This window comes from Cannabis sativa, chromosome 1 (genome assembly GCF_029168945.1).
Source record: "Cannabis sativa cultivar Pink pepper isolate KNU-18-1 chromosome 1, ASM2916894v1, whole genome shotgun sequence".
In the NCBI taxonomy this organism is placed as follows: domain Eukaryota; kingdom Viridiplantae; phylum Streptophyta; class Magnoliopsida; order Rosales; family Cannabaceae; genus Cannabis; species Cannabis sativa.
The window spans coordinates 42,071,473-42,099,130 of NC_083601.1; the positions used below are offsets into that span (position 1 = coordinate 42,071,473).

The following is a 27,658-nucleotide window of genomic DNA, read 5'->3' on the forward strand; positions in this document are numbered from 1 at the left end:
CATTATTAGATAGATTCAATCTAATCCAATACATACTAGACTTACAATATTGGATGAACCTTATCCGATCTAATAAATAATAGTTTTAAAATATTAGATAAATCCAAATTAAACCAATAAATATATATATATAGGATACATCCAACGGATAGAACCGATCTATTAGATGTTGGATCGATCGAATGATTGAAATTAATTGAATCATATCAAATGGTAAAATCTAACATCTAATATATAATTGGATCGAATCTCTATAGACTTAAAAATATTGAATGTGGTCTAATAAACAACCTAAATTATATTTACTTATAGAGGGTCCTAGAAGTAAGTAGTAAGGGATTGAAAACATTGTTAAGCTATTATTTTAAAAAAAATATATATATGTATATATTTTTCTTTAAAAAATGTTTGGATCGTACCTAGCTAGCCCAATCCCCACTCCACAAAATAAGCCACAATGATAAGAATTAAGACCCACAAAACTATATATGCTCTCAAATGTTATTTAATACAAGAATAATTATGCTTTGGTGCCACATTTATAGTACATAAAATTCATATTTTCATCATTAGCCAATAGTTTTAATACTGTAAGCACTTATTCTTTTCTTTTTCAGGGTTATATAAGCACCTATTTAGTGAGTGGCAACCAATTTCAAATAAAATCTCAACAGCTGCTGAAAACAATTGTCATATTTCAGTGTGTATAATAATTTCTTATAGTTTCATGTCCAATTCCTATAATAATTTTTCTTATAGGAAAAATTGACAGCAGAATCAAAATCAGTTAGCCATAAAAAATATGTAAAAAATGGGAAATACTATAATGGTTATTTTCTTTTTCTTTTGAGTTGCTATAATAGATAGTCATTAAAATGCAACTGAAAAATAACGGTAGGACAGCCCACAACTGTACTTTTGGTTGGTGAGGTAAGGTTTCGATGCTATAAAATTATAGCTTTCCTAATAGTCTTAAGAATAGCATTCATTTTTCCTAGCTTATAAATAGACAAAGAAGACACAAGAAAGAGAAAGAAACACAAGCTACAGCAACTGTGAGTTGGATTTTTATGATGAATAGTTTGATGATAAGACCTATGATTTACAACCATGAATTTTTGCACCTGGAATCAATAGTTTTCATCAATAATTAAAGAAAATTGCTAGGGCACTAATTCCAAACATTTTTCTTTGAGCAATTTGTCGCAAAACTCTCTTATCTTTTAATTTTGAGTAATTTGCGGCAAAACCCCCTCAACTATCAATTTACTTACAAAAAACCATCCAACCTCATATTTTGGTGGGAAAACCCTCCAAAGTACTGTTTCGTTTACATTTTTAAGGTGCCGTCTATTCAGCCTCATTAAGTCCTAATTTTGCCCACGTGGCAATGACACGTCACTAAAAAATTATCCTACGTGGCCATATTTTACAAAATAAAAATTAAAACAAAAACAAAAAATTTAAGAGTAATTTGCGGCAAAACTCCCCCAACTATCAATTTACTTGCAAAAAACCATCCAACCTTAAAGATTTTTGGATGGTTTTTTGCAAGTAAATTGATAGTTGGGGTAGTTTTGCCGCAAATTACTCTTAAAGTTTTATTTTTATTTTGTAAAATATGGCCACATAGGATAATTTTTTAGTGACTTGTCATTGCCACGTGGGCAAAATTAGAACTTAACGAGGCTGGACAGACGACACCTTAAAAATGTAAACGGAACAGTACTTTGGATGGTTTTCCCACCAAAATATGAGGTTGGATGATTTTTTGCAAGTAAATTGATAGTTGGGGGGTTTTGCCGCAAATTACTCTTTAATTTTTATACACATAACTCTTTTTTTTTTTTTTTGACAAAACCCTCTTATATTTTAACTTTTATACACTTAACCCTTTTATTTTTTATTTTGGTGGCAAAATCTCTTTATGTTTACTTTTCTTTGCAAATTTGACACACAGTTAAATATTACCGTTAAATATCAATTGGATGACCACTATATGCACCTCTGTATATGTAATGGTAAAATCTCGAAATCGATACGGTAGTAATTCAATTAGTATTTAACGGTAATATCTAACTAAAACTTTAAATTTGCAAAGAAAAATAAATTTAAAAAAGTTTTGCCACCTAAATAAAAGATAAAAAAGTTAAGTGTATAAAAATTAAAAGAATTTTGCCACAAAAAAAAAAAATTAAGGGAGTTAAGTGTATTAAAATTAAAACATAAAAGAATTTTGCTACCAAAAAAAAAAAGATTGATTAATGGCACGTTTACTATACAGTATTCAGAATCGGAATAAATTAAAGGGGAAATGTAACGGAATAAATGAAAAATAATCGGAATCAATATTTGTAATATGTTGTTTACTAAAATTTTTTGGAAATAGAATGGTAGTGATTTATCTTGTTTACTTTATTAGGAAACGTAATCGGAATGCTTAAATTAACTAAATTGCCTTTTTGAGTTAAACTATATTATATGATAGTTATTTTGTAAGACATATTTTAAAGGACAAAATTGTCATTATATATTTAATATTAAAAAATAAAATAAAAATAATTAAAATCCATTACCCTTAATGGCATTCCTTATAAAATTGGTGGGGAAAGTTCTCCCTTTCTTTTCTCCTTTATTCAATCAAGTTCTCCCTTTCTTAATTTTAATAATGTAAGTAAACAAATGTAAGGGAATGCTTACCTTACTATAAATTCCCATTACTTATTAATAAACATGCCATAAATGTATAAAAAGTACTTTTTCTTTTACATATTCTCGCCGAGAATCTTTTTTTCTTTTTCTTTTTTTAACATAATCCAATGTTTGGAATTGTAACGAATATTTAACCGCAAATAATACTAATTAATAAGAAATACTCATAAAAAATTGCAGACAGAGCCCCTAGTGTTACAAATCATTGTTTTCACTTTTCATTAAAGCCCAAATTGAGTAACATAAAGAAGAAATATGAAAAAAAAAAAAAAAAAAAAAAAAAAAAAGAAACAAAATTATGAAGTTCCATAAATTAAAAAAAAAAAAGACATTGAGAAAATGTGAAGGGCACTAAATGAAATTGGGAAAATCCCCAAAATACATAGAGCATGGGTTAAAGGATGGAATGGAGGCGGCAACCCTTATATCTCGGAGAAACGGTAAACTTGCTCTAGCACACACAAATGTTAAATAATCATGGGACGGCGGGCACTTTCCTTAAATAGGTTCCTCCAACTCCCAGGTGGGTTATTCTTCTGCTACTGACCAACGCAAAACCAACAATCCATTCGCCACAAACAACTCAATATTCTCGTCCTTTATATGGCATTTCCTGTACATCCAAAATTCACACGAATGAATCTAATGAAATCGATCTCATATCAAAAGATGATAAACATTAGGAACCACAGATAAAATCTGCAAGAAATAATCCAGTAACTATCTTTCAACGAGAAGCTAAACCAGAAACGAGCATTCAATTTACTATCCAACAATCATTTTACCAAAATAAATGAAGAAAGATTTTAGGAAATTGCTTACAGGTTGGTAGTTTTGCATGTACAAAACTTGCCTAGGATGACCAAGAAGCATCTGTTGCCCATACTGCACTCAGGTGAAGATATTAAATTAAGATCGAGAATTTATAGTGTCAATTAAGTCACATACCAAAAATAAAATCCACAGCGGTGAGGTGACAGCTCCCAAAAGTTTTGTTCAGAATTAAGTTTTAGTACCTGAGGCGCATTTGGATGAAAATATGTTTGTGGCTGTCCAGCTTGGGGATTAAACATAACTTGCTGGTGGGGAAAGGAGGGCCCAATCTGCAAACATTTTGAAATTAGCATTAAGTGTGAAAAGTAAATAAATCTTAAGTATGTATATTGCTATAACATTATTAAATATGGTAATAATACACGATTCGAAGCTAAACATATTCCCTACCCTACTCATAGCTATCACAACATGTCTTAACAAAATCTACTTCACCTGAATGGAGGTAAACAATTATACTCGTAACTTCTCAACATAGTCCGAACAAGAAGACTTTCAAAGATAAAAGATTGACTGAATTCTGATAAATTACAGTAAGCATTTCCTACTTGTCTTATATTTTTATTTTTGATTTATAAAGATAATACATTTCATTTTACACATTATAAAAGACAATAAAATGATTAGCTGACTTTAGATAAAGCATAAGACATAAAAGCATGCTGTGCAATTACAGAACAATTTCAGAGGCACACTTCAATTGATAGCGTGGTTAAGTGAATAAACATTAGTATCATTAGAAATTGAATTATTTTCAATGCTAATGACTGTGTTGCAAAACTCCATTGCCTAAATTTCTCTGACATCTCAAATCATCAGTTGACTTTATAGTGGCCCAACAGAGGCCAATACAAAACTATCATCTATCGAAATTTAAAATAATTCACACATCTCCACAAAACATATAAACATTCCAGAGAAATAATTGCATATAACTGTACTTACTCCAATGCTAACAGGCATGCCATGCATTTGTGGTACACCAGGCATAGTAGGTGGATAATAGAAGGAGCCATCAGACACAGGGGATTGAGGCCTTATTGGTGAAGATGGTACAAAAATCTTTGCATTTGGATTGAGTTTGAATTCCTAACAGAAGGCGAAAAAATAAATGAGAACCGTATATATTAGATTATTGCAAGATAGAAGGCAATGATTGTGAATGAAATATCTAAGTGAACTAGCAGAATCAGAAAAGAAAATAGCATAGGCTTCAGATGGAATGTCTATCAAATTTGAGCCATTTTTGCAAATATCTTCTATATCAAATAACTTTTTTTTTCTTGAAGGGCAAATAATAATTCTTGTGTTCTTATTAAAAGTGAGTGGGATAGAGATATTTGTGATCAAGATAAATGACAAGCTAATTGCACCTTAGCATGGGGATTGAGTGTAGATCTTTCAGACGACAATGAGCCCATAGACGAGCTTGGTGATAAACCAGGGCCGCTAGGAGCAGCAGCAGTAACTGCGCATTCTGAACTGGAAGATGCAGAACTACCAGGCCGACCATGAGAGTTAACAGCTTGAGCCTGCCCATGTGCTTTTCCAGTAACAACAGTATCCACTGATTCACTCAGAGAAGATGTTTTCTCATTTCCCTTCAGTGGAACACTAGACGGAGCATAAGAAGTGGCATTAGGAGATAATCCTCCTTTATCAGAGCCATCTTTCTTCCCATTCAGCGAAGATGATGAATCTGCGATGAGAAATTAAGAAACAAAAGTTACATGTTGAGAGAGAGAAATAGAGGAAGTTAGAGAAAGAAGGAAAAAAAAAACTATCTGAACTGAAAATGACAGAAAACAAAATTGTTGATATAGAAGACAAAAGTTTCATCAAGAAAACTGCAACTATTACAGATCTACATTTTGTTTTTCCTTAAAAACCATAAACAACTCTTGCCAATAAGACTTTCAGTTTTAAATTTCATAGTTGCACAAAACCTTTTCGTATCAAAGGATGATAAATACATATTACAAAAAAGGGAAAGAAGTCATCCAATTCTCCAAAAGATTGAACACTCACCATCAGGTTTTGACAATTGAATCCCCTCGATAAACTGTCAATACAAATTTAAAAAAAAAAAGAAAAGAAAAGAAAAATGAGGATATTAAAAGCAATAAAAGAATAAGAAAAGCAATAGAAGGCAGCAGCGGAAGTTTTACTCACAGCTTGTTTTTCTGAATACTCTTTCACATTCCCTCCATGTTCGCGAAGTTGATTATCCAAGATCCTAAAATTTCAGACAAGAAACTAGTTATGAAAAAAGGCAGGTGCTGCTTAAACTAAAGTACAAAAAAAAAATGAAACTTCTTTTTTCCACTCCCTCCACACACACACACATACATCAAAAAACAATCCTAAAGAAATGAATATTATGAGAAAACTCTATTAGGAACCTGCTTTCACTAGCTGTAGCAGAAGAGCTTTTAAAAAGTGGTTCTGATGCCAGCTGCCCAGCATGATCATAGGAACCAGACCTGCTTAAATCCACACCAACACTCGAATTCGAAGACTGTGCTTGCTCCTGCAAAGAGGAATAGCAATCCATAACATTTGGTATGAAAGAGAAAATACATAATACACATATAGATTAAAAGACCATTCTCCCAAATACGAAACAATGTCCAGGGGAAAAGCAGCACAATATCAGAAAGAAATTTCAAAATAAGAGCTGAGGATGCAGAAATGTATGGAACACTTTGAACAGAAACTATTTTATTCTCAAATTTTGTTTTATTTGTTAAATTCCCTTTTCTGGGTAGAGAGGAAGGGGATTGGGGATGGAGATAGAATAGAAGATATATAGGCAGTTGCTTCAATAAACCCCATGACCAAAAAAGAAAGATAATTAAGAACAAAATTTTAGGTCTTGCAGTTCATTTTACTTCAAAATATTCACACAGTTTACCAACTCTTAAAACTGCAGAACCAACTAACTCTTTGACAATAATCCAAAGTGCAACAAAATTGTTTAAACAGTCAAATTGCTAATAAACAGCAAGGCACTTCAACAACTAGCATGTGGAGGAAAAAAATTAAGAGAAAGATTTGTAAAGAAGGAACTACCATAGCACAAGAACTTGATGAAGCTCGAGCCCCATCATTACTCTTTCCTTTGTTCCAATCAGATGATGAACTACTAATTCCAGAGGTACAGGAATCTCCAAAGGTGTCGTTATTATGGGAATCCACCAATATGTCCTCATCGTAACCACTGTCATCAGCTATCTTACCCCGAAAGACAGAAGAAAATCTTGTCTCCTCATCAATATCCAAATTTCCACTGAGTTGAAAGCCTCTTTCCTGTGTTGCGTTTAAGAAAATCAACACCCAAAACCTAGAAAACTACGAAGGTAAATAAAAAAATTTATAGGTTCAAAATGCCATCAATAAAGCCTCACCTCTGCTAAATGAAGATCACGAGTGTCCTCACCCTCAATTTCTCTAGCGATTCTTTGAGCTTCCTTTTCCAACTCTCGGGTCTTAGGACCTCTCTCAAGTTTTGTAGTGTAAAGTTCCTCATCAAATGTGCTTTTAACTCCAAACAAGGCTTCATTTGCTGTAAACTGGTCCCACCCCCTAAAGGAAAAACACAATAGTAATTACTTGGGAAAGCAAAAAAAATTCAAAGGACGCACAATAAAAGACTAAAGAACCACAAAGTTGTGCAAATGGCACCCTACTTGAAAGAAAAAAATCATTTGCAACATTGATATACCACCACCAATAAATATGAGAAAAAATATATGTTAGAACAACCTATTCCAATGGCCATCAAAAATATTCTCCAATTCAGGGCATTGCGGATCATCTTCATCAGGGATCCATGGCTCAAGTTCCCTCTCCAACTCAACTTGGCGAGATTGTGAAATGACGGAATCTATCATAAGTTCTTGCTGTTTTTCACACTGAGCCTCATCTAAGAATCCGTCACTTGTAACAGACACGTCCTGTCAAAGTTGAGTTACTACTGCATCAGCATACCCTATACAATTATGTAATGTCTAATGCAGATGCCTATTAAGCTATTACCCCTAAACATTTTTATTTATATACTTAAAAATAATTGTGAAGATTTTCCAAATTAACATCTTCAGAAGATCTCCACCCTTTATTGAGCTTTGATACTTAAAATGTTACCAAGCAAGGCCTTAATGTAACTATCGTAACAGTAGTTTTAGCAATAACAAAATAAGAACATAACTTCAAAGAAAGAAAAAAGGCAGAACTTCTTAAAATATATGCAACAAATTGATATCAGAAAAAAGAGTAGAACATAAATATCGCAAAACCTTCGCTATAACTTGCACAAGTTCTTTAGAAGGTATAATCAATGTCTTTGCAGGAGGCTTGCTAACTGACTCCGCAGGAGACTTTTGACCTCGAGAGCTACCATCTTTTGTCAAGCGGGCCATTTTCAATATAATTCCTGAATGTAACAAAAAGGTGAACATGATAAAAGTTCATCTAAAATACAGGATTAGAGATGCCAGCTAAGCTGACTAAAGTAATATTAAACGCCAGAAAAATTGCAAAATACTCAATGAAGAATAAGTGATTAAATATAGTATCTTTCACAAATAAAAAAAAGTTAGAACAACATAAAGAAACACTCTTCAACAAAAATAGAACAAGTGAACCTACCAAAGTCTTTTTCGTTTGCTGCATGAAATATTCCAGAATATATGGATCCATTTTTCACATGGACGTCCACATGCTGACCAATGAAACAAGTAGTTATATATACTAAGCGATCATGTGAAGGACTCACATGGCCACCAGTTTTGCTCCCTGTCATAGAGTTTAGACTCTTAATAAAGGAAAATAAATCCTAATAAGAAACAACAGAAATTGTAAGTGAATTTCACCAGTAGATGTTAATCTGTTATTGGAATTTGATTTTCCACTCTGTGACCTGTTCTCCGGCCTGGTCCCCACATCTCTTTCGCCTCTTCGACGGCCAAATCCATTGGCAGATGATCTGGAATGGACAGCCGGTTGCATATTCATCCTTCACAGAACCCTTTAACCTATGAAAAAGAACTTGGCATCTGTTTAAGCCACTCTATTGCATTAACATACATTGGATGAATAATTAATGTTTAAAAAGCCATGTTTAGAGATGATGGTAATAAGCGAATGTGAAACTAAACATAACAGGAACTCAACTTTCTCGAAGAAAAGCATCTAGCCTTGAATGTTACATAAAGGCCTCTAAAGTGTCAAACAATAATGTAATGCCTCTAGCTAGCTAAGCGATGCATATCGTCATTCAACCACTTAAGAAAACACAAAAAGTGTTGACCAAAGTTGGAATAGCAATAAAAATTTCAAACATATGCCAATGCCAAAATATCTTAGAGTAATGTCCTGATCCGGAAAATCATATTTAATAATGTTGAAATTTTGAGAAAATTATAGCACTAATCAAAGCCCCCAACCTTACCCACAAAAGGTCTTGTAGACCCAATGAACCTAGCCAAACAAAATGAATGAAAATCAAGCTAAATGCACAGTATAATTTAAAAAATAATGAAAGACCATATTATCTGCTAAAGTGCACGTGAATTGTAGTTTTATGGATGTCACTTGCATTATCGTCAAAAGCTCTAATGCTAATTGAATGCGCTAAACTAAAGATCATCATCAACCTAGAACGCACAAACACGATCCCAATTGATTTTCGCTAAACTAAAGATCATCATGAAAGAATTAATGGCACGATGAGATTAAATTTCAAGACGTAGTAAAACAACTAAGCAAAATCACGCAAACGTCAACTATAAAATTCAACACGCTTTACAACACCACAGTTCGCCTAACCAAAACCTCTATTAACGTAATTCGCTTGATACCCAATATGATCCCGAACAAAAAACGTTCTATTCACAAACAAATCCCCCAAAAGTAAAAGGCCAAAGCTTCGGCTTTTATAATTATTATTATTGGCTTATTCTCTTTGCCCTAAGAGAGCGCCCAAAGCAGAAAACAATAGAAGTCAAGCAGAGCTAGGTTGCAACGTAAATGTATTAAATTGGGAAATTCATACATTTAGAATAGAAGTTTTAAAGAAACGATCCTCACCTGAAGAAAGTCAATAAAAGAACCTGTGATTAGTCCGAAGCAGCTTCCGAGTTCAAGGGGGCGAACTCAGTGAGTTAGGGCTAGAAATAGAGAAAGAAAAGGGCTTTCGTTACAGAGCGAAAGCGAAGATCTCAGAAGGCGAATCACGAGGCGAGTGAAGAGATGGAGAGATTTGGGTTGGGGTTGGGGTTTGGAGTTTGGGTTTGATCGAGAGAGAAACGGCGAGACCCGTTACAAAAATTACAATTTCTGTAAATTGCTAAACAATATCAATATGGCACTCGAATATATTCACCTGTGCTACGGTGTATAAATATCAACTTGCATCAATTTTCAAAATTTGACTGTTAAAAACAAAACTTAAGAAAAAAAATAGAAAAACATAATTATTATTAATTTTATTTTATAAATATTCATTTTACCATAAATCTTATTATATTCTTATAACTATTTTCCAGTTTTTTTGGACTACATGTTGATCACATGTGAATCAATTTTAAAAATACTATGTTGAATCATTTTATAAAGATTCATAAGTCAATCAACTGAATTTGTATGCTATGAAGGAAAAAAAAAACAGCAAGACCTTGAATTTTTTTTTCTTATTTAATGCTTGTTTATAGTTCAAAAGATCAACTTCATGGATCTCTATGTTTATAGATGTTAGTTTTTTGTTTTTTTGCTAGATATATAAAATAATGATTAAATTGTATTAAATTTAATTATTTTTAAAATATATAAAAATTAATCTTTTAAATACTAATTTTATTAAGTAAATAAGTTTAAATATTTTAATAATATAATTTATTAATTTGTTAACACTATAATTAATAAATTGAATAATATAATAACTAAATTTATTATAAAGTATGATTAATTGATTGTAACATCTAATCTAAATTTAAATTAAAATTTATATAAAAAATTATTATCCAATTATGTTAATATTTTTTAATTAAATTTAAATCTTTAAAACTATTTATTTTAAAAAAAATTAATTAATTAATTTAACAATGTTAATTTTAACTATTAACTTCAAAAAAAAAGTTAAATAAAAAATTTCATTAAATAATCACATTTAATATAAGAGAGATGTATAACATTTAATTAAAATTTTCATAGCTGCAATAGTTTTTTTTTCACGATTTAAGTTGCTCTGATAATTTCTATGTGGGTTGCTATGTGGATTTAAATTATTCTGTTAGTTGTTATATGAGTTGCTATGTAAATTTCTATAAAAATGTAAAAACACTATTGTTTTTTTTTTCACGATTTAAGTTGCTATGATAATTTCTATGTGGATTGCTATGTGGATTTAAATTTTGATTTAAATTGTTCTGTTAATTGTTATATGAGTTGCTATGTAAATTTCTATAAAAATGTAAAAACACTATTTTAAAATATAAAAATAAAGAGGCCCTAATAATAATAATAATAATAATAATAATAATAATAATAATAATAATAATAATAATAATAATCAGTTGCTTTATCCGTTCGAAAATTAAAACCATCAAATAACCTCTAAGTCTGTTCCGTTCACATTTGGCTTCCATAATTTCAACCCGTGACCCGTCAATGTCAATTATGCATATAATTTTTTTCTTTCAAAATCCATATATGATATAACCAAGGTTTTGGCTAATCAAAAATCCATGGAAGATGAAAGTTAAACAAATAAACCAAGTAGAAGAATAACATAAGGAAATATAATCACTTGCTACATGATGTATGTACATTACATAATCTAAAGACAAGTTATGTGTTGTTAATATATTATATACTAGTGAATATTCAACATGAGAAAGGTACATTAATCTAGTAGTCATAGTCAACGACTTCAAATTTCAAAGTTTGTTGATATAGTAAATTATGTTTATATAAGTCGTGGCAAATCTTTACATATATAGTTGGCACCGTGCTTGCATTATATTTGCACGCCGCCACAAATTTACTTATACACTAAAACATAGAGCAACTTATAAATGGCTTTATGTTATTAGCTTAATATTAATACATTCCTTTTGCCTGAAATAAAAAAAATAGCAGAGTAAACTAAGGAAATAAATAATCATAAGAAATACCCTTCAAGAGCTGGCCTTTGTCTTTCAGAGCCTCCCATAGAACCAGACCTAAGTGAAAATCGTCTCTCTCTCTCTCCATAACTATATTATTATTCAAGTTATATGATATGAGAATGCCATTCAACAGTTTGCTTTGATGGTCGTGTACAAGCTCATATTCTTAGCAAAACACAACGTGGTTATCTTTTGGGGGCAAAGTCTGCACTCTGTTAGAAAAAGTGCATAGACAATAAGGTGATAAGTTCAAAATATATTTGTTGGAGATTGTAAATTAACTGTAGTTAGTTGAATGTTAGTTACAATGTTTAATTCCTTTAGTTAGGTTAGTTGACTATAATAGTGAGTCATTTTATTCTGAACAAAAGAGAGAACAAGAGATCAAGAGAGTCTTTTGTGTATGAAAAAGAGAGTCATCTATGTTGAGATCAAGAGAGAATGTTGAAAAAGGAATCCTTGTTCATCTGAGTTTTCCTATTGGGTGTCTCTAGAGGTGTTGTGTGTCAACAGGTGCTGTATGTGTGTAGATGTTTGGAATAACAGTTACCATGGACAAATTAATAAATTAGCATAGCTGTGTGTGTAACTTATTCTAATTCTCTTTGCTAGAGGAGAGGTTCTAGGGGGATCAATCTGGAAGGTGGACACTGTTTTAGTATGATCCAGTATAACCTTAGCTTTTTTATTTTTTCTGTTATTGGTTGTCTTGGATTATCTTCTTCTAAGTTTGGGTCCTAAGGAATTTTACAACAAGCTTATTTCAAATAAATTAATCGGTAATATCAAGCAACAGACAGTTTTTTAGTGTAGTATGGCCACACATAAATTGGTTGAGCTAAGCTAATGGTCATCAAAATTTATGGTTAGAACAATAGAAGGAATACATACCACTTAAATTATAGACGTAAGTTGATCTTCTCAGACCACTTAAAAATGTCGGAGTGGACTTGATCGCCACCCAAATCCTTTCCAGAAGCACCAGTTGCCACTCTTAAGACATCCTCGATCAAAGCGAAATTTCCCATTATGTCAACATGAGCACCACTCTGAGTACCTCTACCCTCAAGTAGATTGGACGGAGGGGAGTGATCATACTCTCTTATGTATGTTCTCATCCCTGAAGGGTTGAATCTGGTCTTTCCCCGCCAACCTTTGGCGCACATGAAACCTGCACTTAAAACAGGCACTGTTTCATCCCCATCTACAGAATACACCCCATCTTTCAAACAGTTCTCTTCATCATTAGCCTTAGTGTCTATTTGAAATGGAATGTAGCACTCAGCTGCAGGAGATAACTTATAAACATAGGCTCTTTCAGTTGGTATTCCAACTCCATAAAGAGAAAAGATTTCCATATCAGGAGCATTTGGTAATCTGTAAGGAAAAAAAAAAGTCTTCATAAGAAAAAAAAAACAATGACCAACAATGAGCTCGAACTACAGAAGCGGCGTGCAATGCATCTGCAATAATATATGCAAAAAGAAAATGTTAACAACACAAGAAAAGTGAGGTAAACTTGCTAAATTATGAGGCATGTTAGCGATGTAGTACTCTTGAGATAGACAACCTATATGTTCAGCCTATCAAAGAAAAGTCTTCTTAAGAATTTAATCCTTTTATGCTGCAATCAATCCTAATAAAATTGTCCATAAGACCATTTCAAAGGTTTACAATTATGCTGCAGCATCCGGAATTGCCTAAACAAAAAATGAGAGCCATTTATATCTTCGCACATCTTTGATTCGGGGTGGCTCATCAATAAGAAGTTTAGACTACCACATATTGGGGTGATCTGTGAGGCAAATGATCGAGATCCTTACATTCAAGAAGTATTTTCTGAATTGAAAAAAAGGGGAGACAAAATCAATTACAGAGAAATAATGCAAGGATTCTCACTTAGTCTCCAGAGGGTTTGACCAATATTTGTAATGATTGTACATTGGATCATCCAAATTATCAGCAATTCCAAAAGAGAAGTGAGCACTACCCCGCTTCATCATTTTTGGGGCAACAAAATGAAGTAGGTCCACAACTTCTTCAGCAGTGTACACTTTATAATCTGCAACAGCTCTGATTCCCTCAATCCCCATGTCGTGATATTCAGTCCACACATCACGACAAGTACTATTTGCAATATTGTTCCCCTTGATTGCATCCTATATACCAGTTTGCCAACTTAGTATAAATAATGAATTTCAAGGGAATAATCAAGACATAATAAGACTTTGTATGAAAGAACTGCCAAGACCTAATTGAGCACAGTGCACGCAAAGGGCATGTGCACATTACTTTTTTCTTTTTTGTTTCTATTTGTCAAACCCCTGCATTGTTATTTTTTAAATATTTATGATCCTGTATTGCAGAAGGCCCAATATTTCTGCTTAATTAGAAAATTTTAATAAGAAATGAACCTTACCCGAAAATCAATTCTCTCTATCTCAGACGAATGTGCGTCTGCTACATCTTTTCCAAACGATATCATTTTTCCATAATGAGCAGATTTTGATTGAGAAGACAATTTTTCAATCCTCTCTTCACTTGAAATCTGGGTGTCATTGTTTCTTTGACTTTCTTTAAGATTATAGCAATCCTCAGGCGACCAATTATGAGCTCCCCATATAGTGTCCCCACCTTTTGGTATCATTGACATTGTTGAATCCCATGTGCGAGTCATCTTCATAGCATGTTGCAAAGTTTGAAGGCGAAATATATCATTATCCAAAAAACCAGGTGCAATAGCCCTGCATTCGAACCATGACAAACATATCTTCAACTATGAAAGCCATATTATATTGTTGGAATTGTTAAGGACACTAGCTATAGTTAGTTAGCTTAGCTGGCTATTAATGTTAGTCACTGTTAGTTGGTTAAGCTTTCTGTTATTTCTCATAACTAACTTTTAGCTCAGCTTTACTATCCTGTGCTTGTATATAAACTCATTTTACACAATTGATTCAATACAAGAAAATCTTCAAATCAATTCTTTGATTCTCAGACTTTACAGGAATTTCCATCAGACTGAAACAGATTAAATAAAACTAAAAAATTTATTTGTTGAAAACCATTAATGCTTACTCTAATAGCTAGAGAAGAAATCAGAATGTCATGTTGCTACCAATAGTTAGTGACATCTAACATCAAGCTGATGTTTCGTCCTTTTATGTAGTTAAAAATTACACGAAAGCATAGAAAGCTATCCAAAACTTATGAATAAAGATATCTGAACAGACCATGTAGAAAGTAATATCTAGCAGTGTAAAAGCAGAAACACAAACGTTGAAAATTTCTTTTCTTTTCACAAATGACCCAAAGAGTGTCATAATAATGGTTGAGATAGAATCGAGCTAACCTAGACAGTCAGCCTGCACAACGTTCAGGATTCATAATAAGAGTTAGTAGAGATATTTAGTTACTCAAGTATACTAACCTACATCTACACTCTATGAAAAAATTATTTCACATAAAAATTACTTCAAAATGAAGGAAAACAAGCAGTGTACACGACATTTAGTTACTCAAGTATACGAACCTACATACAGTCTACACGCTTTAAAAAACTATTTCAAATTGAAGGCATCTCATTCTCCACAAGCAAACAAAATGCTGCTACTTAAGTCATGACTATTCAGGTACATGAAGGAAAACAAGAATCAAACCTGGCAACTGCAACATCCTTGGCTTCAGAAGAAAAAAGACCAGCAACAGCTTTTGGAACACCCAAAAAGGGTCCACCAATGTTCATCACTGCCTTTATATGTTTAGCACACCAGTCTGGTCCTCCCCCACCACCCATTGGAGCTGGAGCCTCAACCCATTTCATGAAGTGCAAAAAGTACAAGACACCCATTGAATGTGGTAATATAACTGCCTTGTTCCCACCATTAGTAGCTACCATCAATTCTATGTTACTCTTTATCCGGCTTAGTGTCTGATCTCTTACCTAATTAAACGAATTAAACGAATTTGACAAGAATATCTTTACCAATACAAGCAGTTCACAATATTATAAATTGAATGAAACATGTGAAGAGAAATACTAAACCACTCAACTACATTAATATCATACAAAAAAAATGTTAAAAGAGAGTACCTCAGTATTCTGAAATGAGATTCTCCAATCATATGCAGCCATATACATGTTCTTCTCCTCATAACCAACACGAGCCAAGTTAGCAATCAGAACTGCCCACACAAAATACCCTGGAGCAAAGTAATCAGCAGCCACAAGTCCAGTCACAGGCCTGACCCTTATGCCAGAGGGATCCAACCCAGTTTCATTGTCCAATGACATATGTTTCATCCAACAAAAAGGTCTGTGAAATATCCAATCAATCAGCTTGCCCAAGTGTAAAATAAATAAATAAATGAAAACTGCTGAGTTCCAAATTTCAATATACAAGTATAGTGATGAGAATAATTATAAAAATGCCATAGTTGAAGTCTGTAACCCACATACCAACATCAGAGATTAGGCCATGGGATACAGTATATTCTAAAATTTCCTATCAATTCCTTAGTAAGAGATATATTTTAAAACCAAAAACAAAAAAACAATAAAAGAGTACGGTTTTGAACAAGTGGAATGGTCGATTTTCTTTCTATTAAAAGACAAATAATGGAAGTAAAGGTGTGCAGCTGGTATGATCCTTACTTGGGTACATCAAACAGAGGAAAAATTCACACTAAACAAGTCTCTTTCAATAGTCTATACAAATGAAATTAGATTATTGTACTATAGATTAGCAAATGAAACCGATTACTATCATTATTAACCAATCTACTAATAGAAACAAAGGCATAAAAGCTGAAAGCCTCAAAGAAGAAATTGACAGTACAAAGCAAAAACAATAAATTCCATAAATTGATGAAAAGAAATTGTGGACAACTCAAATTTACCTCTTATAGACTTCTCCAAAGGTACCACCCCAAAGGCGTTTCCTAAAAAGCCCATCTGCACAATGATGACCCTCCCACAATTCAAGCCCACCAGTCACAATCCCCGGCACAAACACCACAGGGTGCTTCACGCTGACTCCTTCCTTCTTCAATTTAATACCAGGCGGGTCCGGTAAGGGACCGGTTATGGCCTCCGTCACGTACTGGGGAAACGAAGCCGGCATAGCATTGTACAAGAACAACAAAACCCACCAAACTGTACAAATGCATCCAATGAACCAACAGCAACTATCCACACAAGACCACTTGTTCTTATTCTTATCTTCACTCTTCTTTTTCGCTTTATGTACCTTTCCTGGTTGCTTTTTCTTTGTATCATCACTCTCTTCTTCGTCTTTATGTTCTTCTTCTTCTTCTTTGCTAATCTCACTATTCTCCGCAGCTTTTCTTCTCCGAATCGTAGCCATTTTCGTTTTTACAAACCGTGTGTGACGCTTAAGCTTCCGTTCTTAGTAGCATCTGATTGGCTCTCCTGAAACCGTTTTCAGCTAACATTTTCTTGCCATATTCAAAAAAAAACGAATAATAATGCGAAAAGATAATAATTTTTTATTTAAAAAAGAAAAAAAAAACAAAAATCGAAAAGGTTGGAAGTAAACGAAAATTCTGGAGCAAAATTGACGTTTATGTCTTTATGATGAGATGAGATGAGATGAGAGGAGAGATTTATTCTGAACGAAAAAAATGATAATTTTGTAACTATGTTATTATTATAGCTAATCTGTATACGCTACTAAATTTTTTTAATTATTATTATTATTATTAGACATTTTATGTCTATAATAGTGTGTCTTTGGTCCCCAAGGAATTATTTAAAAATAATAATAAAAATGAACATTATACACATATCAATTATCTAAGCCTTTGATTAAAAAAAAAAAATCTAAACCTAAATTAATATTAACAAGCTTAAGTGGTCATATAGGATTTAAACATATCAATATTATAATTAGTGTAATTAAATATTAAATTTTATATAATTTAACATAATAATTTTAAAAAAGTATTGCTAATAAATTATAAAATATCACATCTAGAGTGTATTTGATGCTTAAATTAATATGTTGTGAAGTGAAGTAGAGTTGGTGCACTGACTGGTAGATCAGAAATAATGTTTGATTTTGTTATTTGAAAATTACTAATTCTGAAATTAGATTAATATTTGAGTTTTTGAGTGTTGTGGAGTGGAGGCGTTGAAAATGTGAGATATATTATAATAATTATGTGGCTGTGTCAGATGATCAATTATTGGTGGCAACGTGGTACATTAGATTAGAGACATTAAATTAAATTTATATAAGATATATGGATGGATGGAGGCCCATGTGTTTTATTTTCTTTATAATTTTGTAAATGAAAACATTTATATATACCGACTCTTCTGATTTTGTTATCCATCTAAGAAACCTAATTTAGTAATTTGAATTGGGCAAAGTAGTTATTTTATCAATGTTTGTATATAATCGGGTGTACACCTAAAGTCTTGATTAGAAATAGAAATAATTTTAGATATATAAAGATGAATATTATCTCAATTTAAATCACTTGAGCTAAGAATAGGTGTGTGTTGGAGGTCCTCGGTCCGAGTCCAGATAAAATATGGTTGTTATAAACGCTTAAATCAAAACAAAAAAATATTATCTCAATTTAAATGAAATATTTCGGAAAGTGCTCAAAAATAAATGTTTAGGTTTAAAAGAGATACAGTAGAACCTCTATTCAAGAATACACTTAGGACCAAGAAAATAATATTCTAATTGAGAGGTTATAACTAAATAGAATTATACGTGAAAAAAAATCAAAATATCAAAAAATATCAATGTAACAAAAATACCAATAAACAATTCTTAATACTATATTATATTAAAATTATTTTCGAGTACATATAATATTTACTTAATAAGATGAAGTTTATGTGTACACTCTTATACACGTGACGTTTATATTGATACACTTAATTTAATTATTTGAAAAATATAAAAAAAATATATAAATATACCACATGTGTAAGAGTGTACAGATAAACCGTCTATATTTTAGTACGGGTGTTGTTCATCAAACTGCTCAAACCGCCTGTACTGCATTGCACCGCAAAAAAGTGCGATTTAAAATTCTTTGCAGTGCGGTCGCAATTTAAATTTTTCCTAAACTGCGCGGTGCGGTGCAATTTGCAGTTTTGAATTGTTAATATGCGGTTCAAATCGCTCCATACCGCACATTATAAAAATACCAATTTTTATATTTATTTAGGTCTAATATGTGAATATCCAATCCAAAGCCTACTAATTATTTTATTATTGAAACTTAATTTTTTTATATATATTTATTTTCAAGTCTTATGGTATTTTTGACAAGTTTTGCCCAAGCTTTGTTATATTTGTGATAGTTTAATTATTGATGATAATCCAAACCGTAAAAACCGCACCGTACCATTTTTTGCAGTGCAGTTTCTACGATTTTTTAGTTTTGTAGTACGAGTGCGATTTAGAAAATTGAAAAAACTGCATGTGCAGATTGATTTGAAAAAATAGTCAAAAACTGCACCATCCACACCACGAACACCCCTAATTTTCAGTTAATTTTTTATGTTAATAATACTTAATTTATATTTCTGAAACTTCCGTAAGTACCTAGACAATAAATTTCAAGTCATTATCTACGTGTTATTTTCTTATTAGTATATTTAAAATAATTTTTAAATTACGCATAAAAATTTAATGAACCAATCAAGAATTGCTGACAATTTACTTCACTTAACAACTAAATACCTATAAAAAAATTTATAGTTATAACTTAAATATTATTACAGTCAAATATTAAATTTAATTATTAATTTATAACCGAAAATTAAATTTAATTATTTATACCACAAATTACTTTTACAAAATACTACTTTTAAACCAGAAGGCAGAGACACAACTTATATTTAAGGGTAGTTGCTAGTTAGTTTAGGGTTGGTTTAGTAGACTAAGCAGATGAGCCCAACGCTAGTTTCAAAAATGGGCCTCGATTGGCCGAAAATGGACTTTGGAAATAGCTCCAAGAGGCTGGGCTGAATAATTAATGATCCAATTGGTTGTCTGATTGAAATTACGTCTAATGCACATCAATTTTTTTTTTTAGAAATTTTCAAATTATTATAAATCAATGGTCTGTTTACAACAATAAAAAAAAAATAAGATATAGAATTTCTCCAATTCAAAATACATTTTTATCTAGCTCTACAGCATACTTTGTTAAGTCGCATAATTAGCATGCCTACCAACACGAGTAAAAATAACTTTAAAAAAAAAGGACAAACAACAACAAACACATCAATTAGATCTCAAAAATAAGATAAATCTATATGTCAACCTCAAAGTTGAAAAAATTCTTAGTGTATCCATTTCAACATGTACTATCAAAATTTATTGTTGATTAGGCCAACTGACACTATGAAAGAGTGCTTTTACTTCCATTTCATTATTTCTAAAATAGCCTTAAACTGACTTGAATAACACAGTAATAACTTTACCTTTGTAGTTTCGAACCACTGCTCCAATATTCAGTACATTCATCTTTAGTATAATGTACATCATTACTCTTATATGTTTATACCCAATTATGATTTTTTCCAAGTAATAATATACTGTTATTTGCAACCGTCTATTATATAATTTTTGTTTATGTATATAGTTCGATTTATTCATTGATTATAAAAGAGAAATTTAATTTTATATGTATATATTACTTTAAAATTAATCCCCTAAACTTATATGTATTAATATTTACTAAATAGGTCAACATTTCTCCTTTTCCCAAAATACCCTCTCATTTTCAAACAGCAATTATCTCTCTACTACCAACGAGACTGTGACTGACGACCCAACCACCACCAATTTTCCATATGAGGATTCACGCAACCCAACCACCACCACCACCACGACCCACGATCCAAACAACACCCTTCTCCACCACCCACGACCCAAACAACACTCTTCTTTACCACCCACGACGACTGTGACTGACGACCACCGTGACTGATGGACTGAAGATCCCTTTCTCTACGACCACTGTGACCCACAGACCCAATGTCAAAGGTTAGTGTTTTTAAATATGTGATTTATGGGTTGCAAATACATTTTTTAGGCAAGTCCGATGCATTCTCGATGCATCGTGATGAAAAAATTGGATCTGAGTTGAAGACAAAAACCCGATATAGGGTCCGATGGCCAATCAATATGAATTATGTAAGAATACTCACAAGTAGAAATGGGAGTATTTGTCCAGATTGGCGAATACTCGAAAAAAAAGGGGGAAGTAGAGGCATAAATACCTAAAATTTTAAATTTGTAAGCGACATAAACTCAATATTTATTTTAGTGACATAAATACTCAATATTTGTAAAACTATAATTTTTTTTTTTTACTTTCGTCAGTACAAATTTCGTTTTGAATTTATTTAAAAGATATTTGAAAGAAACTGATACTACATGTTTATGTTTAGACCTAATGATTTAGAACTTGGGCTTTATATAGCAGAGTCTGTACTGACAAAATTAGAAAAAATTGGTCTGCTTAGTCCATTTCTTAAAGATGGTTTGTGATTAGTCTTATTTGTATCTAATCATTCAGTTACATAACCGTTCAGACAGGACCGTTACACACATTAAGTATACTTAATTGAAAAAAAAAACGTTTGTAAAATAAATGAAAGAGTTTTGACCATTCTTAGTTAGTACTCAAACGAGTGCGACTACTTTGATCACATATCAGTTGTTCATATTCTCGGTAACATGTGAACTTGAGGGTTCACTCGAGTTACCGAGTATATTAAGACTTTGGACCATGTGAACGGATAAACCTTTCGGAGTTTGTATAGATGTGTGATATCAAGGTTCTGATCCATATTATAGAATGTATGCGATTATACTGGTCGCGTATTGAATATTCACGTACTGACAACATAAGACTCGTGGGTCCATCACAAGTTGTCGCATATAATAGTCATTTGGGTTAATCGATGTAAAGATGTGATCTTTACATAGAGTGCTGGGGAAAAATACCAAGTCATCACATATATAGTCCATATATATAAATATAAATTGTGATTGTGCTAACTTCTTTTTGTATGTCCCTTTTTTATTTATTTTTTTTACTATGTAGTGCATATTATGCGATTAGTTCATATCTTCTTGCATATTTCTAGCATGCACAATAAAAAATCCTATTAGAGGTTTGCCCTTGACATGCCATTTTTTTTACTAGAAACTGAGTCGTGTCAAATATAAATATCATCATAATTTTGGATGAAAAATTCATGGCATGGAAAGTTTTCATATTTGTATATATTTATATCTCAATTCAATATTAAATGCGCATGCTTTATTTGCAAGGAGACAGAAAGTAGCACTAAGATATAGGACTTACGTACTTTACCTGAGTTGCACTCTCACTAACAGCTTTTTACAATTTTTAATTTAATTTTAAGAAGAACTTTTAAACCTTTCCACCATGGACAAGGAAAATATAATTGGAGGTTGTCTTGTCACCCTAAAGAAAAGCATAACACAATAATGGAAGCTTTTTTTTTCTTCTTTAAATAGAGTTCCCCTATTAAATTAATGTACGTCTACCTCTATATAAGGGCAGACTCATATAAGAGCAAGACGGGTAAATCTCGGCTTTTAAAAAAAAAATCAAAATTACAAAAGATATGTATTTTAATTAATTATGATATATTTATAATAAAAAAAAATAATATCTATAAGTATAATATTAATTTTAGTGTAACAATAAAATTAGATAACATATAAAATAGAAGTGGAGAATTTAAATCCCACCAATAATATGTTTTTTCTTTTTAAATTTATTTTTGCCATTGTCTTATCAAAACAAATTTACGTCTTCTCTCACTTTAAATTTTATGTTCTCTCTCTAACTTTTTCAATTGTATGAGTTATTAAGAACAAGGTAAGAATCGTATAGAGAAATGTTGCATAAAAAGGCATATAATACCAAACTATAAAGAGATAAGATTTAAAGATTAAAGTATTGATCAAATGAAAGTATCAAAAGCTATATATCAAAGTTACTACAAGAATATTATTTGAAGGGAAAAAGTGTAATTAGAAGGATAACTTAGTGGCTAAGATCAATATTACTAAAGCAACTCACAAAGTTAAAATTAATTAGCTTCGATTATATTCCTTTGTGCTTTTAATTTCTTTTTGGTTTCTTGTAATAAAGGATCGTACTTTTTGATTTATTGCATTGTATATGATACTTGGATGACACTTTTTTTTTGATCTATTTGGATGACACTTAATTCCACTTAAAACTACACATTCAAAGAAAACAAAAACTACACATTTAATTTTTTTATTAATAACTAATAAGTATTAATATTATATATCATTTTAGACTTGTTTTAGAAAAGTTACTAATCACACTATAATTTTTAAAATATGTAGTACAAAATAATACTTTTACTTTAATTTTTTCATAATACAATTAATCTAAACCTAATTTTTAGCACAATCATATGATCTCAATTGTACAATTAACTAATTTAATAATATTGATATGTATTTTTAATAATATTTAATTTATACTTTATATTTTTAAATTGTACATATTTAGTACCTAAAGTAAAATTTAATTAATACACTTTTATCAATTTAACCTAAGAGATCTCAATTGTATGTAATTTAATAATTAAATTTGAATTCAAAATTTATAATATGTTAGACAGTTTGATTATATTAATAAAATTTTAATAAAAATAAATAAATTTAGGATACCATATGTTTAAAATACAAAATATTAAATACATATTATTGAAAACACATAGTACATGTCTTATATTTACATAAAACATAAAGTACTAAATGTGTAGACACTTTATATATATATATCTATATTAAAAAATTATGAGAAATAATAATTTTTAAGATAATTGCAAAAATATATATATATAAATCAAATGTGACAAATTCTTAGTAGGTGGATAGTATTTTTTTTTTTTTGCAAGAACTTCCAGTTCATTAAAAGACAGAAAAAATGGGTACCACAAGTCCCTCCTCTTGGATAACACCAGCATTCAGGCTAGACTCTTTAGTGCTTCTAACTATCCCATCACCAATTACATTAATCCATCGACTAATAAAAAAACAAGTTACAAAGTGTCAAATTCATTAACCAACTTGAGAATTGAGAGGGAAATATTCCAAAGTAGTTAATACGATGGTTGTTTGAAACAACAGCCACTAAAGCCTGGAGTCTGAGAAAATAGTAATATTCCAAAGTCGCCAGTCATGATAGTGTTGTTTGACACATTATTATTTTGGGTCAAATTGTGTGGAACTGCTTTGGATCAACGCTTGAAACCCAATTTACTACCTCTGTTAAAAAAAAAAATAGATAGTGTTTTGTACATAAAAGTACCGATGTACTGTTGGAGATGTATAAGAAGTGTGTTACAATTTGTACTGACATTTTTTTTCTGAAAGACTGACATATTTTCTTTTTTATTTAGATATATTAATATTGATTTGTAAAGAAAAATACGTTTAAATATCATAAACTATTTTAAATTTAAATAGTTAGAAAACAGTCAAAGTGGTATCCGATGGTAAAGGAAATCAGGAAGCATGAGATAAAAAAAAAGTACAAGAATCTTTGCTTATTCCAATTTATTTTCAGTTCAGTATTTTTTTTTTTTTTTTGATATTTCAGTTCAGTACTTTTCATGGTTTTCAAACTTACATCGTTTTTTCTTAATTGATGTTGTTGTCGTTTTATGTGGTCCTTGTCACGAAGTCTTCCTTGTTTCAGCTCCCAACTCAAAGATTATTTGATAGATTAAACTCTCAACTTCCATATATAATTTGAGAATCAACAAAAATGATCAATGTCAAAAATTTATGGATAGCCCAGTCATAGGCGTTGGCGAGGCCATTATTAATATTTTATCTATATATTAATATTTTTATTTTTTCACAATTTTAGAACCTTAAGCGTTTGGTTGTTTGAGGCGCTCGTCTACCCTCAAGGTCGGGCTTGCCTGCTCGTGCTCGTACTTTTTGGGCTCATGTTTTGTCAAAAAGTACGACTTATATTTACAACACTAGGCGAGGGAAGAGAAAGTGCAAAGGTTGCAACTATTATTTGTGGAAGATAAATTAAAATAACTATATATAATTTTTTTTTAGAGTTAAAGTTAGGGGTGTTCATTAGACCACATCCAATATTTTTAGGTCTATTAAGATTCAATCCAATTATATATTAGATGTTAGATTTTACCATTCGATCCGATCCAAATAATTTCAGTCATCTAATCAATCCAACATCCATTGGATGTTAGATTGAATCGGTTCTATCCAGTGAATGTATTTTATATATTAGTTTAATTTGATTTTATTTAATATTTCTGACTTAGTATTTTTTGGATCGGATCGAATCCATCCAATATTTTAGGTCCAATATGTATTGGATTGGACTGGATCCATCCAATCCAAGAAAAATGAGTAAAATTTTAATGCTAATTTTCATATATACATATAGATATTACGTATAATAATATAAAATCTAATTACTCATTCAAACTAAATGAAAATACTATTAATTCCATTGGATGTTAGATGTATTGGTTTTTGGACACTCATCTACCATATGATCCGATCCAATTGTATATTTAAAAATAACATCCAATTCAATCTGATTATAACTAGATATCCAATGTTTGACGGTCGGTTGTTATTGGATTGGTCGATTCTCATTGGATTTGATCTATTTATGCAGACTCCTAATTACAGCTCTTAACTTTGTAAGTGGTTCCTCAATGTGGTACGAAATGCATTACTATAAATATATATAATAATTTATTTTATTTGATTGCTTCTTGTAATGTTTTATTGGAGTTTTTTAAATTTACATTTTAAAACATTTTTTTTTTTGTGTATTTTTACGAAATTCTACACAGAAATTCCTATAACAACTAACAGAGCACCATAAATCGCAACTAAAATCCGTATAGCAACCACATAGAAACTACCAGAGCAACCCAAACCGTAAATTAAAAAAAAACGTTAAAAAAAATATATTAAATAATTCTTTTTTTTATTTTATTTAGAATTTGTATATTGTTTTAAGTTATTGAAAAAAATAAAGGAATGTGTATACTCTTGGTTAACAATTTTGATCATCAACACTAATATTTGGGTTTTTTTTTTATTAAAAAAATAACTTTCAAGAATTAAAGACATATTTAATTGAGAAATTTACACTAAGTAACTCTTTTTACTAATATTAAACATTTATACTTGCTCTCTCTTTTTTTTTTATATTTTTACATTTTACATTTTTCTTTAATACTCTTATAAAGTTTAAAAATTACAATTATACGGTTCACTATTTTTTCTTCTTCCTTCTATTCACACAGCAGCAACCTTCTCCACCCTTCCATCTCGCATCCAGTCGATCTCGTCTCCAGCCATCTCGTCCCCAGCCCGTGAAACCACTACTCAACCTTCTGTCATGGTCTAGGGAGAAAGAGGCACACTCGAAGCTTATTTCCTTCTTGGTAAGTCATCTCTCTCTTTTTCAAACTTCTTTTTGCTGCTATTAAGTTGTTCTTTTCTTGTTCTTCTTCTTTCTTTTTTTTTTCTTTTCAAATTACATTAATAAAAATTTAAATTTGAAAGTTTAATAAGAATATTGTTTTAGTGTGATTGTTTATTATTGATTCTACTCTTTTGTCCTCAAATTTTGTAAATTTTTTCTTCTTCTTTAAGTTGAATTTTTTGTTAATATGTATATAAGGGCACACCTTCTATGTGTTTGACAAAATGCCTAATATAGTTATTCTTAATCACTAGCCTAATGAAAGAGAGCATATTTAATTGTGCTATTGTAATTTTTATTCTTCTTTAAGCTGGGATTTTCATGTTGTTCCTCTGATGTTATTTATGTTCATTTTGATGTTATGAATTAGTTAATTTATCAATAAATTTGATAGTGTTGTTTATGTGTTGTTTATAAGTTGTTTATACGTGTTGTTTTGCTACTGCAGCAGAAAGAAAAAACTTTCATTCCAAATGTTGAAGTACTTCCAAGTTGATTAGGATAGACTTTGTGACAATTTCTATTTCTTTGGTAGAATGAAGTAAGTTGACCACGTTGAGAGTTTACAAATGCTCTATAGTTGTGTGTGTGTGTGTGTGTGTCAAAACACCCATGACATGTGTTTGGTGAAATGCCCGAAAGAATTGAATTTTCACTAACATAAAGAAATAAAACATATTCTTTATATTTTTTCTTCTTCTTTAAGTTGAACTTTTCATATTGTTACTTGTTATTTTTGTTCATTTTAGTTTTATAAATTAGTCAATTTTTATTTATAGATGTTTGATAATTTTGTTGATATAGTGTTGTGTTAATGTTGTTTATAAGTTGTTTATATGTTATTTTTGTAAATGCTTTCAATGATTATGTTGATATAGTGTTGCGTTAGCGTTGTTTATAAGATGTTTATATGTTATTTTATAAATGCTTTCATTTTTTATTTTGTTTGTTTTGCTATTGCAGTTGAATGCAAGAAACTTGATTTTCAGTGATGATGTACTTCAATGTTGATCAGAATAGGCTTGTCGTCCATTTTTATTCCTTTAGTAGAATGAAGTGAGCTGCATACATTGAAAGTGTACAAGAAAAGATTCCAATCTTCCAAGAAAGTTCAAGCTATTGTGTATGAATTAGTGATTGAGAAGTGTGCTTAGTTTTGGTTGTGTGTTGAAGAGCACTATTTTTTTAAGAAACTTTGTTTTTGTATATTTTTTAAAACTTTTTTAATTAATTTTATATGTATTTTTTACTTGATATTGAACATTATAATTTTATTTAATTTGTTTATATAGTTTAGTACAAAAAAAATTATTATTATATTTTTAATTTATACATTAAGTATTTGTATAATTATATTTTTTTTTTTTTGAGAAAAAAGACGA

At 30.8% G+C, this 27,658-nt stretch overlaps 2 protein-coding genes across 4 annotated transcripts; both read right to left on the reverse strand.

Moving 5' to 3' along the window:
- Window positions 1-2,902: 2,902 nt before the first annotated feature.
- LOC115707041 (polyadenylate-binding protein-interacting protein 3) lies at window positions 2,903-9,923 on the reverse strand. 2 transcript variants are annotated; one of them, XM_030634864.2, is made up of 15 exons: window positions 9,637-9,923; window positions 8,421-8,603; window positions 8,197-8,343; window positions 7,845-7,981; window positions 7,312-7,502; window positions 6,954-7,131; window positions 6,619-6,855; window positions 5,949-6,076; window positions 5,719-5,782; window positions 5,575-5,608; window positions 4,920-5,245; window positions 4,492-4,635; window positions 3,729-3,815; window positions 3,535-3,597; window positions 2,903-3,325 (listed from the first exon to the last, which is right to left on the reverse strand). In XM_030634864.2, the coding sequence occupies exons 2-15, from the start codon at window positions 8,560-8,562 to the stop codon at window positions 3,296-3,298; spliced, it is 1,908 nt and encodes a 635-aa protein (XP_030490724.2). In that variant the 5' UTR covers window positions 8,563-8,603; window positions 9,637-9,923; the 3' UTR covers window positions 2,903-3,295. The 2 variants fall into 2 exon arrangements, with proteins under 2 accessions (XP_030490724.2, XP_030490723.2); XM_030634863.2 differs by having other exon boundaries at window positions 8,421-8,582; window positions 9,637-9,922.
- A 1,552-nt stretch (window positions 9,924-11,475) lies between these two features.
- LOC115707043 (phospholipid:diacylglycerol acyltransferase 1) lies at window positions 11,476-17,564 on the reverse strand. Of its 2 annotated transcripts, XM_030634865.2 has the most exons (7): window positions 16,614-17,564; window positions 15,808-16,030; window positions 15,374-15,657; window positions 14,134-14,458; window positions 13,614-13,873; window positions 12,606-13,091; window positions 11,476-11,926 (listed from the first exon to the last, which is right to left on the reverse strand). In XM_030634865.2, exons 1-6 carry the CDS (start codon window positions 17,078-17,080, stop codon window positions 12,614-12,616), a joined length of 2,037 nt encoding a protein of 678 aa, XP_030490725.2. In that variant the 5' UTR covers window positions 17,081-17,564; the 3' UTR covers window positions 11,476-11,926; window positions 12,606-12,613. The 2 variants fall into 2 exon arrangements, with proteins under 2 accessions (XP_030490725.2, XP_060964362.1); XM_061108379.1 differs by having other exon boundaries at window positions 11,476-13,091; window positions 16,614-17,387.
- Window positions 17,565-27,658: the final 10,094 nt, after the last annotated feature.